A 15,284-nucleotide genomic window follows, 5' to 3' on the forward strand; every position below is an offset into this window, starting at 1 on the left:
CGGACACAGCCGGTGAGCGAGGCCCGCGCACGCAGCGCCCGGGCACACCACGGACTGGAAATGTCATTATCTGTTATTTACCACAACAGAGGACAAGAGTCTGCACAAAATTACCGTTCCTGGTAACAGCTGCTAAACAGATTTGCCAACACTGCTTCCTGCTGCCCGCATTTTCTTGAATCTACAATGACCAGACCCAGGGAAAAGAGCCACTAAGCTCTGGTGGCAAGGGGCCCGAGGAAGTGCCAGACAGCGGTCGCAGGGAAGAAGCCCAGCTCCAAGCCCAACCTGCACCCAAGCCTACAGAGAGTTTTTCCCATTCAATGAGGGGCTAACCTCAGTGACTCATTCATGACTCAACACCCACAAGCCCCTTGAAGACCTCCACATGTGTCCGGGCTCTGCCCAACCATCTCCTGAGATGTGACAAACTAGAGCAAAGCCCCAGGCCCACTCTCTGGGCAGATGGCTTTGGGTGGGGGCAGGGTGCCACACTCTCCTGTGGCTGGTTGGCACTGGGGACTTGGAACTCAATTGACAAGCTGGCACTGAATATCACCTTCGTTTGGGAGGGCATGTCTCCTAAAGTCTTCAACTCTTAGTACAGGAGCAAAGTTCTGAACTGATGCGTAAGCCCTGGCTATGCCACCAGGAGCAAGTTTCTCTCAGAGCCTCAGTTTCTCCACCTGGAAAATGGGTATAATCACTGTCTTTTGCCTACCTACCTCTGAGGGGCTAGGAAGGATATATGGCATCACAGAAACGCCAGAGATGTGGGGGTCTCAGAGCACATGCCAACCCCCCCCCAACACGGGCTTCTCCGTTAGAGGACATGAACTCAATCATGGCCTGAGACAAAGAGATTTGAAAAGTAAACCTACCATGGCTTTTTTTTTTTTTTTTTTTTTTTTTTAGTGAGAGGAGATAGTGAGACAGACTCCCACATGCGCCCCGACCAGGACCCACCGGTAACCCCCATCTGGGCTGATGTTCAAATCAACTGAGCTATCCTCAGTGCCTGAGGCCAATGCTCAGACCAACCAAGCTATCCTCAGCAGCTCCTGGGGCCGATGCTAGAACCGCTGGAGCCACTGACTGCAGGAGGGGAAAAGGGAGAGAAGGGGGCGCGGAGGAAAAGAGAAGCAGATGGTCGCTTGTCTTGTATCAAACCTGGGACACCCACACATCGGGACGATGCTCTATCCACTGAGATAACTGGCCAGGGCCACCTACCATGGCTTTAAAACAACAAAAACCAAGCTCAGTCTAGCACTTGGAGGGTCACTGCCCAGAACACGCTCCTCTGGCCTGCACTGGTCCCTGCAGGTCAGGGAGCAGCAGCTGCCACAGCTGTGAGACAAAACTCATTGTTCTGTGCCTCTGGCACCCACCCTGATTTAAAGTTTTAAAGCATCCAATAGGCTCTCTCAAGCCCCTTACATATTCCCCCCTCCAAATCTGCCTCGGGACTTGACATCCCCCCCAAAAAACCACTTGATTCCTGAATAGAGCCCTTTTCTTTGATGGCTCTGCTGTATACGGGACACTCAACCTGGCACCCAGGGCCCTTCCCAGCCTTCACTTCATCCTCTGCACCTTCCTCGGCGGCCTGCTTCCCTCTCCCTGCTCACTCTCTCATGCCCCCAAACCATGAGCTATGCCAAATGCCCACCAGTCCCTGCACTTCCTTGTCACCCTGCCTCTACAAGCGGTGCCTCCTCCTGAAATGCCCTCCCAGGCACCTCAGTCTCCAGCCTTCCAGGCCAAGCTCACTCAGCTCGCCAGGTGCCAGCCCTGCTGCCCTGTGCTCCGGGATCGCTCCATGCCTTCTCCTACAGCACTTCTCATGCCGCCGTGCTGATTACCTGCCCATAGCGGTGAGCTCCTGGAGGGGGGGCGGCATGCAGGTGAGCTAGGTGGACAGGGTCTCTCTCTAGAGGGCTGCAGGAACTAATGGAATGACTGCAAGCTGAGTCTTGCCACTAGGGGGCCTCAAGGCTCCCCAAGCCTACCCTGGCTTTTGGCAGCTCTTCAGCTGCCTTTGACCATAAGCTGAAGGTCAGTGGCAGGACAGGGTGAACAGAATGGTCTCTGGACTACACAAAGTGGCAAGAAAGTAGCTTTTGGGGGAAGAAAAGTCACCGCGCAGGCACCAGAGCAGCACGCAAGAAGTGTGCCTTAATGGAGACATTGTAATCGTCAGACTCCCGAGCAGGCAGATGTTCCAAGATGCTGTGTGGTGTCTGGGCCAACCCTCCGAGTGCACAACAGCAGCCAAGTCAACTGCCAAGCAGCCCGGGCAACGCAGCATCCAGAGCAGGCCCTCAGGGCAGGCGAATTAAGTGACTGTTTCCGGGAATCTAGGAAACATCGGCAGCTGAATGAAAAAATCCATCTTTGTAATGAGGCACAAACACACAGCTTCTACGTCTGAATTAGGCTGGGGAGGAGAAGGGAGACTGCGAGGCCAGTTTGGAGGCGGCTCAGATAAAATGGCTATTGCTCAAGGAAGCTGCTGCTTTGGCGGCCGCACCTGAGGGGACAGAGGTGCTGAGCTAGGTTTGGAAAGGGAGTCAAGGACATGGATGAGTTTCACCGCACCCCCATTCTAGAGGAAGTCCCTGAAAAAAGCTGCGCCCTCCTAACCCTGGTGCACTGTTGGTGTGAGCCGCCAGGGAGAGCAGGATGACCATGCCTCCAAAGATGAACAGAATGACCACCTGACCCAGCAACCCCACTCTGGGAGATATGCCCGAAAGAACCAAAAGCAAGAATTTGGAGAGCTATGTGCTGACCTATATTCCTAGGAATACTATTCACAACAGCTAAAATGCAGAAGCAGCCCAAGTGTCTGCTGACGGATGATCAACAAAAAGTAATACCTACATACAATGGGCTAAGAAGCCTTAAAAAGAAAGGAGATTCTGAAATAAGCCAGTCACAGAAGACAAATACTATATGCTGCTGCTGCTGCTTTTTTTTTTTTTTTTTTTTGAGTAGAGAGAGAGAGGGAGAAGGTGGGGAGGAGCAAGAAGCATCAACTCCCATGTGTGCCTTGACTAGGCAAGCTCTGGGTTTTGAACGGGTGATCTCAGCATTCCAGGTCAACACTTTATCCACTGCGCCACCGCAGGTCAGGTGATAAATATTATGATTCCACTTTATATGAGAGGTCCTTAAAGTAGGCAAATTTACAGAAACAGAAAGTAAAATGGTGGATGCCAGGGGCTAGGGGGGTGGGAATGGGGAGTTAGTATTTATAGGGTACAGAATTGCAGTTTTGTAAGAGGTGAAACTTCTGGATATGATGGTGGTGATGATTGCGCAATGTGAATGTACTTGATGCCCCTGAACTATATATTTAAAAATGGCTAAGCCTGACCTGTGGTGGCACAGTGGATAAAGCGTCGACCTGGAACGCTGAGGTCACCGGTTCGAAACCCTGGGCTTGCCTGGTCAAGGCACATATGGGAGTTGATGCTTCCTGTTCCTCCCCCTTCTTTCTTTCTCTACTCTCTCTAAAATGAATAAATAAAATCTTTAAAAGAAATGGCTAAAATGGCAAATTTTATGTTATGTATATTTTACCACAAATTAAAAAATAATTTTGAGCCTGACCAGTGGTGGCACAGTGGACAGAGCATCAGCCTTAGACGCTGAGATCCCAGGTCTGAGACCTCAAGGTCACCAGCTTGAGTGCGGGGTTGCCAGCTTGAGCGTGGGCTCATCAATATGATCTCGTGGTTGCTGTCTTGAGCCCACAGGTCTCTGGCTTGAAGCCCAACATCACTGGCTTGAGCCCAAGGTCACTGGCTTGAGCAAGGGGTCACTGGCTTGAGCAAGGGGTCACTGGCTCGCTGGAGCTCTCCGGTCAAGGCATGTGTGAGAAGCAATCAATGAGCAATTAAGCAACTACAAGTTGATGCTTCTCTCTCTCCATTCCTGTCTCTCTCTCTTTCTCTCTGTCCCTCTCCCTCTCCCTCCTTCTTTCTCTCTCTCTCTCTCTCTCACTAATAAAAAAAAATTTGAAAATTGCCTTCCCCTATTTTCAGGGATCCAAGTTAATCCAAGGAGCAGGTGGGGCAGCCCCCACTCCACAGAGCCAGCCAAGGCCAGGCGCAGAGCTCTGCAGGGCTGTGGGGGGGGGGGGGGACCCTCTCCCTCCCAGGCCTCCCTGGCCCTCCTCCTGTTTTCACTTACACCACCTTCTTCCCAGCCGCACACCTCGTCCACACTGCTCCTCTGCTCAGGACACTCCACCAGATCTGACATTTTCTCGTCGTGGTCTCAGCTCAAATGCCCCTCCTGACAGAGGCCCATGCTGTATATGCAGAATAAAGAGCTGCTTTCTCACTCCCTCCCCATGGCTCGTACAGTGCCCTCTCCACTTTCCTGTGTTTTGTGTTTTTGCCACTTTCTGGAATTACTGTATTTGTTTGTTCTTGTCCATGTTGTTTTTCTTAGGTCATAAATTATAGGGTTGATGTCGCATAGCAGTTAATGGCAAGGATGCTCAGAACCAGATAGCTTGGGTTCAAGCACTGGCGCCAAAACTAACTAGCTGAGTGACCTTGGGCAAGATTCTTAACCACTCCATGCCTCAGTTTATCCATCTGTAAAAAGGCAATGACAGTAGAGCCAACCCTTAGGGTTGTTAGGAGGAATGAGTGAGTTAACATGGATGGGCCCTAAGGACAGTGTCTGGTGCAGGAAGTAAGAGAAGTACTGGCTCTTATCATTACCGAGTAGTGGTTAGGAGGGCAAGGCCACCTCCTACCTTGTCCATCCCAGTACCTCCAGGGCCTGGCATATAGTCAGTAGCCGATAAAACACTGTAGCATGAATTAAAAAATTCAGCACAGATAAGCCCTTGATGAAATTCAATTTCATCTGCAAAGACGAGCCTAGGGAGCTGAGCTGGCTCCAGGGATATAAAGACTCCCAGGAGGGCTGCCCGTTCTCCCACCGCGCAGTCCCTGGATCTGCGAGGCGGGCTCAGTCCACGCCCAGGAGGGCTGCCCGTTCTCCCACCGCGCAGTCCCTGGACCCGCGAGGTGGGCTCAGTCAACGCCCAGTGTTCAGCTTTTGGAGTGGGAACATCTTGAGAAATGCAGGCTGCTTCGGAAGGTTTGGGGAAAGTGGTTGGAAAAGCTTTTCCCCCCAGTGGTGGGGAGGGCAGCCGCCGGCCACGGCCAGCACTGGACAGAGCACGGGGAAGGACGGCCTTCAGCAGGGCCTTCTGGGCCCTGGCCGGTTGGCTCAGTGGTAGAGCGTCGGCCTGGCGTGCAGAAGTCCCGGGTTCGATTCCCGGCCAGGGCACACAGGAGAAGCGCCCATCTGCTTCTCCACCCCTCCCCCTCTCCTTCCTCTCTGTCTCTCTCTTCCCCTCCCACAGCCAAGGCTCCATTGGAGCAAAGATGGCCCGGGCGCTGGGGAGGGCTCCTTGGCCTCTGCCCCAGGCGCTAGAGTGGCTCTGGTCGCAAAAGAGCGACACCCTGGAGGGGCAGAGCATCGCCCCCTGGTGGGCATGCCGGGTGGATCCCGGTTGGGCGCATGCGGGAGTCTGTCTGACTGTCTCTCCCCGTTTCCAGCTTCAAAAAAATAAAAAAATTAAAAAAAAATTTTAAAAACCAGGGCCTTCTGGGCACTCCTGGGTCCCCAAGGGCACCACCCATGCTGATACAGGCACCCACTCCTTCGCATTGAAGTGACTTCTCCTAAGTTTGTTTTTCTTTCTCTCTCTTTCTCCTCCAAAATATTTACAAGTAGACTTTTCACATTTAAATCTGAAATCAATCTGGAACTGACTTTTGTGCCCAGTGTGAGGTAAAGGTCAGGATGCATTTTTTTCCATATCATTATCACAGGACCTCGCATAATTTATCCAAAAGACTATCCTTTACCCACTGAAAACCAGTGTGGCCTTGGTCATAAATTGAACTTTTTAATTTTCTCTCATTTTTGTCTCAGGTGTATATACGTACCAATTTTCTGGTATATTGAGCTTTGGATACAACAACCTTGCTCAAGTCACCTACTTGTCTAGCCATTTGCATGCAGATTTTCTAGTTCATAGTCATGTTGCTCATGGTAATGGCAGTTTCAGCTGTTCTTTCCCAATCTTTACGCCACCCATTTCTTTTTCTTGCCTGATTGCACTGGCTAGGCCTTCAGTACAACATTGGGTAAAAGTGGTGACACAGATAAAATAAACCAGACTTATTTCTGGTTTTATGAGAAAAGTTTTCAATATTTAACCACTGTGTATGATGTTTCCTCTCCTGAGTTCTTTAGAAAGATGTCCCTGCTACTCCGAGGAAGGGCAAGCACGCGGCGTGAATGGTTTGCTCTGGAGGAATGGAGGGGCAGCACGGCACAGCGCACACCTGTGGGGGACCCAGGTCCTCACTACCCAGCCAGGTGGCCCTAGAAAGCCACATAGCCTTCACTGAGCCCCCGTTCTCCATCTGTGACCTGGAACAAAGCTCCCTTATAACTTTGTCATGAGGACCAAACAGGATGACTCTTGTGAAAGCACTTTATAAACCAGGGGTCCCCAAACTACGGCCCGCGGGCCGCATGTGGCCCCTTGAGGCCATTTATCCGGCCCCCGCTGCACTTCCAGAAGGGGCACCTCTTTCATTGGTGGTCAGTGAGAGGAGCATAGTTCCCCTTGAAATACTGGTCAGTTTGTTGATTTAACAACTTTATTTTAAATATTGTATTTGTTCCCATTTTGTTTTTTTACTTTAAAATAAGATATGTGCAGTGTGCATAGGGATTTGTTCATAGTTTTTTTTTATAGTCTGGCCCTCCAACGGTCTGAGGGACAGTGAACTGGCCCACTGTGTAAAAAGTTTGGGGACCCCTGTTATAAACTCTAAAGGATGTCACAAGGTGAGGCAATGGGCTCCGTGTCCACTGTTGGCAGAGCCAGAACGGCCTGGGGGAGGGCACAGGAGGCCCTGACCTGGGGTGTATGCGGTGTGGGGGGAGGCGTGAAGCGTGGTGTGCTGTGGTGTGTGGGAGTGGGGGTTGGGTGGGGCAGGGGTGGGGGTCGGGAGGGCAAGGGGAGGAAGAGAAGCAGAGGGAAGGCCCACCGCTCAAGGTTCTTGAGACAGAGAGAGGGATAGACAGAAACAGAGAGATGAGAAGCATCAATCATTAGTTTTTCGTTGTGCATTGCGACACCTTAGTTGTTCATTGATTGCTTTCTCATATGTGTCTTGACCGCGGGCCTTCAGCAGACCAAGTAACCCCTTGCTATAGCCAGCGACCTTGGGTCCAAGGTGAGCTTTTGCTCAAACCAGATGAGCCCGCGCTCAAGCTGGCGAGCTCGGGGTCTCGAACCTGGGTCCTCAGCATCCCAGTCCGATGCTCTATCCACTGCGCCACCACCTGGTCAGGCTCAAGGTTCTTAACCACCACCCTGAGCCAGGCCTGGGGCTGCTGACCAGGTGGTGGCGCAGTGGATAGAGCATCAGACTGGGATACAGAGGACCCTGGTTCAAGACCCCCGAGGTCGCCAGCTTAAGCGCAGGCTCATCTGGTTGTAGAGGCCTGGGACTGGGACCTTACAGCAGGAGCTTTCAAACTTAAAGAGAATCAGAATCCCCTGGAGGGCTTGTTTAACACAGATCTCCCCCTCCTCCACCAGAGTTTCTGTTCAGTAAGTGTAATGAACTAAATGTTCGTGTTTCCTCAAATCCACATGAATTGAACATGGGAGGTTAGTGAAGCACTAACCTCCAATGTGATGTGGGGCATTTGGGAGGTGATTAGAGTTCAATGAAGTCATGAGGGTGGGGCCCCGTGATGGGATTAGTGGCCTCCAGGTTACTGCCAGCTTTCATGCTGGGGGTCTGGGCTGAGCCCCCTCACATACCTCCTCCGAGCCTTGAGCAGGCTGTGCGTGCAGATCAGGTTCTGGCCTGCCCCTTCTCTCCAGCACGTCCCCATCCTGAGCAGGAGATGCCTGACCCCTCACTGAGCCAGACTTCCCCGAGGGCTTTGAGCCCAGTGAGATGCTGTCTCATCCTCTTTCACAAGGACTCAGCACACATTACTGAGACCATTGTGTCATGGGCAGTCTCCTCTGTTCGAACATCATGAACACATTTTGGCTGAAACCAGAAAAAATCCTATTGCTTCCCTTGCACTGTGATAGCACCATCCTGGGCTCAGGCGGGTTTGCCTGCAGCCTTGCCCAGCCTCCCATCGCTGGTGAAGCCTGACTCTCAATTAAACTGAAAGCTGGCTGATTCAGATCCTAAGCAATTAGGAGTGCCAGGCCTCTCTAATTAACCAGCCAGCTCCTCTCCCTCCCCACCACCGCCCTCCCCTAATGAGGGCAGGCAGCCTGGGTGTGCGGACCCAATTACAGAGGGGTAGCTGCCACAGGGGCTGGCATCATGGGTTTCACCGCACTCATTAGCTTGTGGCTGCTGAGCACTGCCAGGGCTCTTGCAGGAGACAGCTCCGTGTGGCCAGGAGCACCTGAAGGTCTGCTCCCCACGCCTGGATCTGGACACTTTCCCATGTTATAGATCTCCCCCGCAGGCTTCCCAAGGCCACACTCCTCCGGGACCCGGGGCTGCCTGCCGTTGCAAAAGGTAAGGAGGAAGAAAGTGGAGATGAAAATAAATGGAAGGCCCCCGGTAACTGATACACTCAGAGTTCAGGGCTCCTGATGCCTCCAGTTAGCCAGTACCCTGTTAGAGCTTTCCCAGGATCCCAGGGCTGCCACGGTAACCCAGTCACACCTGGAATGAATTATTCATAGTCCCGGAAGGCAGGGATCTGTGTGTCTTTGCACCACATCCCTCTGTACCTGCACCACAGGAATACAATACATATTTATTGGGTGAGTAAATGGATGACATTGTCCTCCCCTTATGGACACCAGAGAGCCCCCCCCCCCCCCCGGCAAGGACTAAAACTTTGATGGGGGCTCTGAGGTTAAGTTTGGGTCTCCCACCTGATTCTCCTACATGATCAACACAGGCAGGGTATCTGCGTGAGAGATGATCATCTCCCAGGGGCCCTAGGGCCCCGTGGACCTGCCCACCCTGCTCCAACGCAGACTGACCCTCAGAGAACTCTTCCTTCTAACAAGGCCCATCTCCTACACAAGGGTCTCAGCTCTGCCCTTGTCGTCAAGTCCCCATCTCGCCTCTATCCCTCCTCCAAGGCCCCCCTGCTCCTAAGTCAAATCTGATGTCATGGTCTATGTTTTCTCTCCTTTTAGTACTTCTCCCTGTCCTCAGGGCTTGCATCCTCATAGTCAGGGGCTTGTCCAGCCCATTTCCAGCTCATACCTTTGCTGTGCTGCTCTCCCCTGCCTGGAATGCCCTGTACTCTTGGCCCCTCAGAAGGCTTCAGGAGACAGCTCCTCCAGGCAGCCCTTCCGATTGCTCTTAGTCCTGGAAATCTTGGTCCCAGTTGTATTCAGCATCACTCTAGAGAACACTCTCTCCCCACTTTGACCATGAGGACCTGAGGGAAGTGACTGTTGGGACATTTCTCCTTTTGGATTCCCCTAACCCAGAATGAGCCCATAACAGGCTGAATAAGTGACTGTTAGTTTTAGGTCAGGAACTTGCACAGAAACGGAGGAGTTTGGTTTCACTGCTGGCTCAAGACATCCAATGCCAGAGAGCTACGAAGGCTTCCAGAGGCTTTTATATAAATTATGAACAATATGGGACTAACTGTAGAAACTCCAATTTTAAATTCAAGAAAACATAAATTCTAATAAGGAGAATGTGGGGTGCTATGGGCTGAGTTGTGTCCCCTGAAAATCCAAATGTTGAAGCCCTCATTCCCAATGTGACTGTATTGGAGACAAGGTCTTTTTTTATTTTTATTTTTTTATTTTATCTTTTATTTTTTATAGTGACAGAGAGTCAGAGAGAGGGATAGATAGGGACAGACAGACAGGAACGGAGAGAGATGAGAAGCATCAATCATTAGTTTTTCGTTGCGACACCTTAGTTGTGTTCATTGATTGCTTTCTCATATGTGCCTTGACCGCGGGCCTTCAGCAGACCGAGTAACCCCTTGCTTGAGCCAGCGACCTTGGGCTCAAGCTGGTGAGCTTTTGCTCAAACCAGATGAGCCCGCGCTCAAGCTAGCGACCTCGGAGTCTCGAACCTGGGTCCTCCGCATCCCAATCCAATGCTGTATCCACTGTGCCACCGCCTGGTCAGGCGGAGACAAGGTCTTTTGAAGGTAATCTGGGTTAAATGAGGTCATAAGGGTGGGGCCCTGATCTGATAAGACTGGTGTCCTCATAAGAAGTAGAAGAGAGACCAGAGTTTGCTCACTACCATGTAAGGATACAGTGAGAAGATGGCCACCTGCAGGCCAAGGCTCTCACCAGAAACTGACCTGACCAGTGCACTGATCGTGGACTTCCCACACTCCGGAACTCTGAGAAATAAACTTCTGTTGTTGAAGCTGCCCAGTCTGTGGTATTTTGTTATGGCAGCCTGAGCTGACTAATACATGTGATGTCACTAACCTTCTTCTGAGATCTATGGGAGGTAAGTTCCATTCTTTATAACACATGAGCAGCTAGGACCCTGACTAGATTAACAGGAATAGCAATAACAACAGATCCTTTACTGAGTGTTCAAAATGGACCTGACACTCTTCAAAGAGCTTCCCTCCAGTAGCTCATTGACTCTTCACACCCAGCCAGTGAGGACATAAGCTCTATTATCCTGTTTACAGATAAAGAAACAGAGGCTGAGATACATTAAGAGACGTGTACCAGGTCCCTGCATTGTGGCCAAATTGGGACCACAACCCAAGTCCGTCTTCATGGGAGCAGCAAGCCCAGGAGGAGCACCACCCACTCACCATGCAGGATGGACTAAGTGACCTCTTGCCCTGGCCCAACTGCAGTCCTAAGACCCTCTTTCCTTCCAAGGGCCCTCAATCACACCCTCTAATCCTTCGCCACCTTCCCAGAATACACTGAAGAACCCGATTCTCTTAGCATGTGGCCCCTGTCCATGTGTTGCCTTGTCCCCAACCCCAGCATCTCCCAATGACAGCCATCACCACCTAACTAGTCTCTGGCTTTCACTCTATATCCCCCTGCAATGCACTCACCAGACAGTAGCTAGGCTCATCTCTTAAAATAAATCAAATCAGCCTGACCTGTGGTGGCGCAGTGGATAAAGCGTCGACCTGGAAATGCTGAGGTCGCCGGTTCGAAACCCTGGGCTTGCCTGGTCAAGGCACATATGAGAGTTGATGCTTCCTGCTCCTCCCCCCTTCTCTCTCTCTCTCTCTCCTCTCTCTCTCTCCTCTCTAAAATGAATAAATAAAATAAAATTTAAAAAAATAAATAAATCAGATCACATCACACCCCGTTTAAAATGCTCCCCTGGCAACCCATTAAACCTAGAGTCAAATCTCAACTCCTGACCTTGACTTACAAAGCTCTGTGTGATCAGCTGTGCCCACCTCTCCCTCCCTCTGTCCTCGATGCCTTCATTAGTTCCTTGAGCATGCCCAGCTGGTTTCTGCCTCAGGGGCCTTCATGCTTGCCGCCCCCTCTTCTTGGAACTCTTTTCCACCCGGATCTTCTGGGAGCTGGCTGTTGCTTGTGTTCCGGTCTGCACTAAGAGAAGCCCTCCTAATCATACTCTATCACACTGCCCTGTTTTAATTCACCACAGAGCCCTCAGACTATATGACATTATTTTATGTTTGTTCATTTGTTTGTGGTCTCTCTTCTCTCACCCCTGGAAAATAATCCCCATGGGAACAAGCATTCTGTCCATCCTGTTCAGGTATCACCAGCACCTAGAGCAGGGCTTGCACACAGTGGGCCCTCTACTATTTGCAGAAGGAATAAACGAATCACAAAACCTTCTTAAGGAAAAATGAAGAACCTCCCGCAAATGCCCGTCATTCAGCTGGAGCCCTAACTAGCATGTTCCCCTCCCACTTTTATCCAGAAACAAGTCCCCTCAGAAACTCAAAGGGCTCCTCACCTTGCCATGCCAGCCAGGACCAAGTCCTCAGCCTGCAGCAAGATAAGAATAATGTTAAATGGAAATGTCCTCGGGACTGGGCCAGTGTTCCAAGTGCCACGGGCGGGGTGCAGGTGGTAAGAGTGTTCAAAGGAGCGTTTTCTCCCACCCCACATCCGGCTGCGGTCATCCGTGGGATGGCCACTGTGGCCCAGGAAATGGCTCCCAAGGAGCAGCTGGCATTGACCCCTCAGCAGCAGGGGCAGCAGCCTGCCTCTGTGGCACGGGCCCCAGACCTTCCTAGGGAAGGGGGATAAGGCTCCGGTCCCTTCTCGTGGCCAGCAAACCTGAACATTTACGGAAGTTGTCGGGCTGAGCGGAAGGAGGAGGAAAATGCTGCTGGGTCCCATTCCCACAGGCAAAACTCACAAAGCATAACCCCACGGGCCCAGGTGCGGGCAGCAAGACATTTCTGGGTCCCCGTGCCTACCACCTGCTGGCATCTAGTCCTTCAGCAGGAGCTGACGCAGGAGTGCCCATCCCCTCCCTGACACACAAGCCCCTGTCCCACCTCCAGTGTTCTTGAGACCTTCCACCAATTAATCTACATTCCTCCGCCTAGTTCACCTCATGTCCCAGAGCAGGGGGGAAAGTATCTTTGCTGAAATCCCAGTCTTTCCACTTATTAATTGTGCGTTTTAACCTCTTTGCACGTGGGTCCTATAATCTAGCTTTTGAATGCCATTGAAGATGCCCTTTTCAAGGATGCCAACGGCTTCCAGTTTTTGACTTCTTCATATTTTACCGTATTCTCAACTCTTACCACCTCACCCACCCCCAGTCTTCTATTTCCTGTTACTTCTTCCCAGAATGTATTACTCCTGAAGTCTGAAGCACTGATCATGTTTTATCAAATATTGGGATTTCCCTACCTAATGTACTTTCAAAGAGAGAAGGTTTTTCCTGTTTTGTTCACCAAAATAACTCCAGGCTTAAAAGAGTAACTGGCACATGAAAGTTACTTGAGGATCAGTTCCAGTAAGATTAAAGTGAAAAACAAAAAAAGCAAAAGACATGATACCTTGGGAACAGTGTCCATAACCTAGGATGGCAGTAAAGGGAAGTCCCATGATTATAAATGAGCAGCGAATAGTCTAAGTTCAAGTGAGAATAAAAATCTAGAAGGGAGGCCCTGGCCGGTTGGCTCAGCGGTAGAGCGTCGGCCTGGCGTGCGGGGGACCTGGGTTCGATTCCCGGCCAGGGCACATAGGAGAGGCGCCCATTTGCTTCTCCACCCCCCCCTTCCTCTCTGTCTCTCTCTTCCCCTCCCGCAGCCAAGGCTCCATTGGAGCAAGGATGGCCCGGGCGCTGGGGATGGCTCCTTGGCCTCTGCCCCAGGCTCTGGAGTGGCTCTGGTGGCAGCAGAGCGACGCCCCGGAGGGGCAGAGCATCGCCCCCTGGTGGGCAGAGCGTCGCCCCTGGTGGGCGTGCCGGGTGGATCCTGGTCGGGCGCATGCGGGAGTCTGTCTGACTGTCTCTCCCCGTTTCCAGCTTCAGAAAAAAAAAAAAAAAAAAAAATCTAGAAGGGTTTCTGGGAGGAAAAAAAAAGAATCCATGTAAGAAAGAATAAAATTGAGATGCTAATAATCTTGAGGATTAGAAGGCACATTATTCTTTGGACAATAAGAAAAAGAAAGGCAATTAGAAACTCCAGGAAAAACAAAATGTTATTGTAAAACATACTGACTCAAAATGAAACAATTTAATATGTGACACAATTTAGAGCAATTAATGGGGTATAAGAACAGAAGAAAATCCATTTGGCCTTGCTGCAAAGATCATTCTCATTTGAGGGGCCAAGGATCAAGACAGCAGACCAGTAGAACAGGAAGTGTAACCCTAACATATAATGTGGCTATGAGGGAAACTTTATTTACTTAGTAACAACTAATAACATTTATTGAGTGTTTAATGTGCCAGACAAGGTTTTAAGAGCTTTGCATATACTATTAAATCCTCAAAACTCTCTAAAGCACATACTATCATTATTCCTATTTTATAGATGAGGATGATGAGGCAAGACATATTAAACAAGTTTTTTGAGGTTATATGGCTAGCAGCAGAGCTGAATTCACACCTGGGCCTGTGAAACCCAGAGGTCCACTCCCCAGGTCTGGCCCTAGAAGCCAGGCCACTTGACCTTCAAGATCCAATCCTTTTTGTCAAGCAGCATAGGGTACCATGTGCTTATACATGTGGGCACAAACGCACATGCACTCCTGGGAACCAGGATGCAAAGCCACAGAACCTTAGCAGAGCTGGTCCGGGCTGGGTAGCCAGAGTGACAGGGTCAGAGCAGGGCCTTACCTTCCTGCAGTCTTTGCAGAACACTGACGAGCTGCCCAGGAAGCCCAGCACCTCCCCACAGAGCAGACACTGGGAGAGGCCATTCCCCATCACGTTGCGCCTCATGGTGTCCAGCCGCTCCACCAGCCGCCTGCAGCACAAGACACAGTCAGATGGAACGTGCTCTCTGTCTCCCGCCTGACCACTGCCTGGACATGGCTGCCGTGAGGCCTCACACTTCACCAAGCCCCACAGGCTGTTCCCTTGCCTAGGGTACTAGTCCCTGCCTCACCACCTTCCCTGGCTATACCTCCTAACCACTCATTTACTCACCCGTATTAATAGAGCATCTATGATGTACCAGACACAGGGAATACTGCAGCAAACAAGCCAGAGACAGACATGGTCTCTGCTCCAATGGAACTTAGGTTCAATAAAGGGAGGATATCCAGAAACAAGTGAACGAGCAAACCGACTTCAGAGGGAAAAGTGTTATATGAAATAAGCGGGCAGGGGCAGGGGCAGGAGACACTGGGGGTGGGGGGGACAGCAGCATGTTAGATGGTGATCAGTGAAGGTCTCCCTGAGGACACTTGAGCTGAGAGCTAAAGGATGACAAGGACCAAACCATGTGAAGAGCTAAGGGAGGAAGCATTCCTGACAGAGCAAGCAGCCTGGAATGTTCCGGGTACGATAGGGCCTAGCATGTTGGGATGACAAGAAGGCCAGTGCGGCTACTGCCTCATGAGCACGCAGGAGGGTGTCTGGAAATGATAAAGGCAGTGTGGGAATTGAGGGCAACAGTCTAGCATATTCTCTAGTATAGGCATACATTTAAAAAAGTGAAGCAATGTCTGTCTTCAATCATAATTTAGGAGACTATATGTAAGCAGACTTGACATCAGTGCAGTTTATTTAAAAGATAAAAGAGCATCCTGAAAATGATGGTTT

The 15,284-nt window shown here is 50.9% G+C and overlaps 1 protein-coding gene across 7 annotated transcripts in view; it reads right to left on the reverse strand.

Moving 5' to 3' along the window:
• Positions 1 to 15,284, reverse strand: part of RPH3AL (rabphilin 3A like (without C2 domains)) — a 157,744-nt gene that overhangs the window by 84,863 nt on the left and 57,597 nt on the right. For all 7 annotated transcript variants that reach the window (XM_066363560.1, XM_066363561.1, XM_066363563.1 and 4 more), the window contains exon 4: positions 14,355 to 14,484. In XM_066363560.1, coding sequence (XP_066219657.1) covers positions 14,355 to 14,484 — 130 coding nt within the window. The remainder of the gene's footprint in view (positions 1 to 14,354; positions 14,485 to 15,284) is intronic.

This window comes from Saccopteryx leptura, chromosome 2 (assembly GCF_036850995.1).
Source record: "Saccopteryx leptura isolate mSacLep1 chromosome 2, mSacLep1_pri_phased_curated, whole genome shotgun sequence".
Classification (NCBI taxonomy): Eukaryota; Metazoa; Chordata; class Mammalia; order Chiroptera; family Emballonuridae; genus Saccopteryx; species Saccopteryx leptura.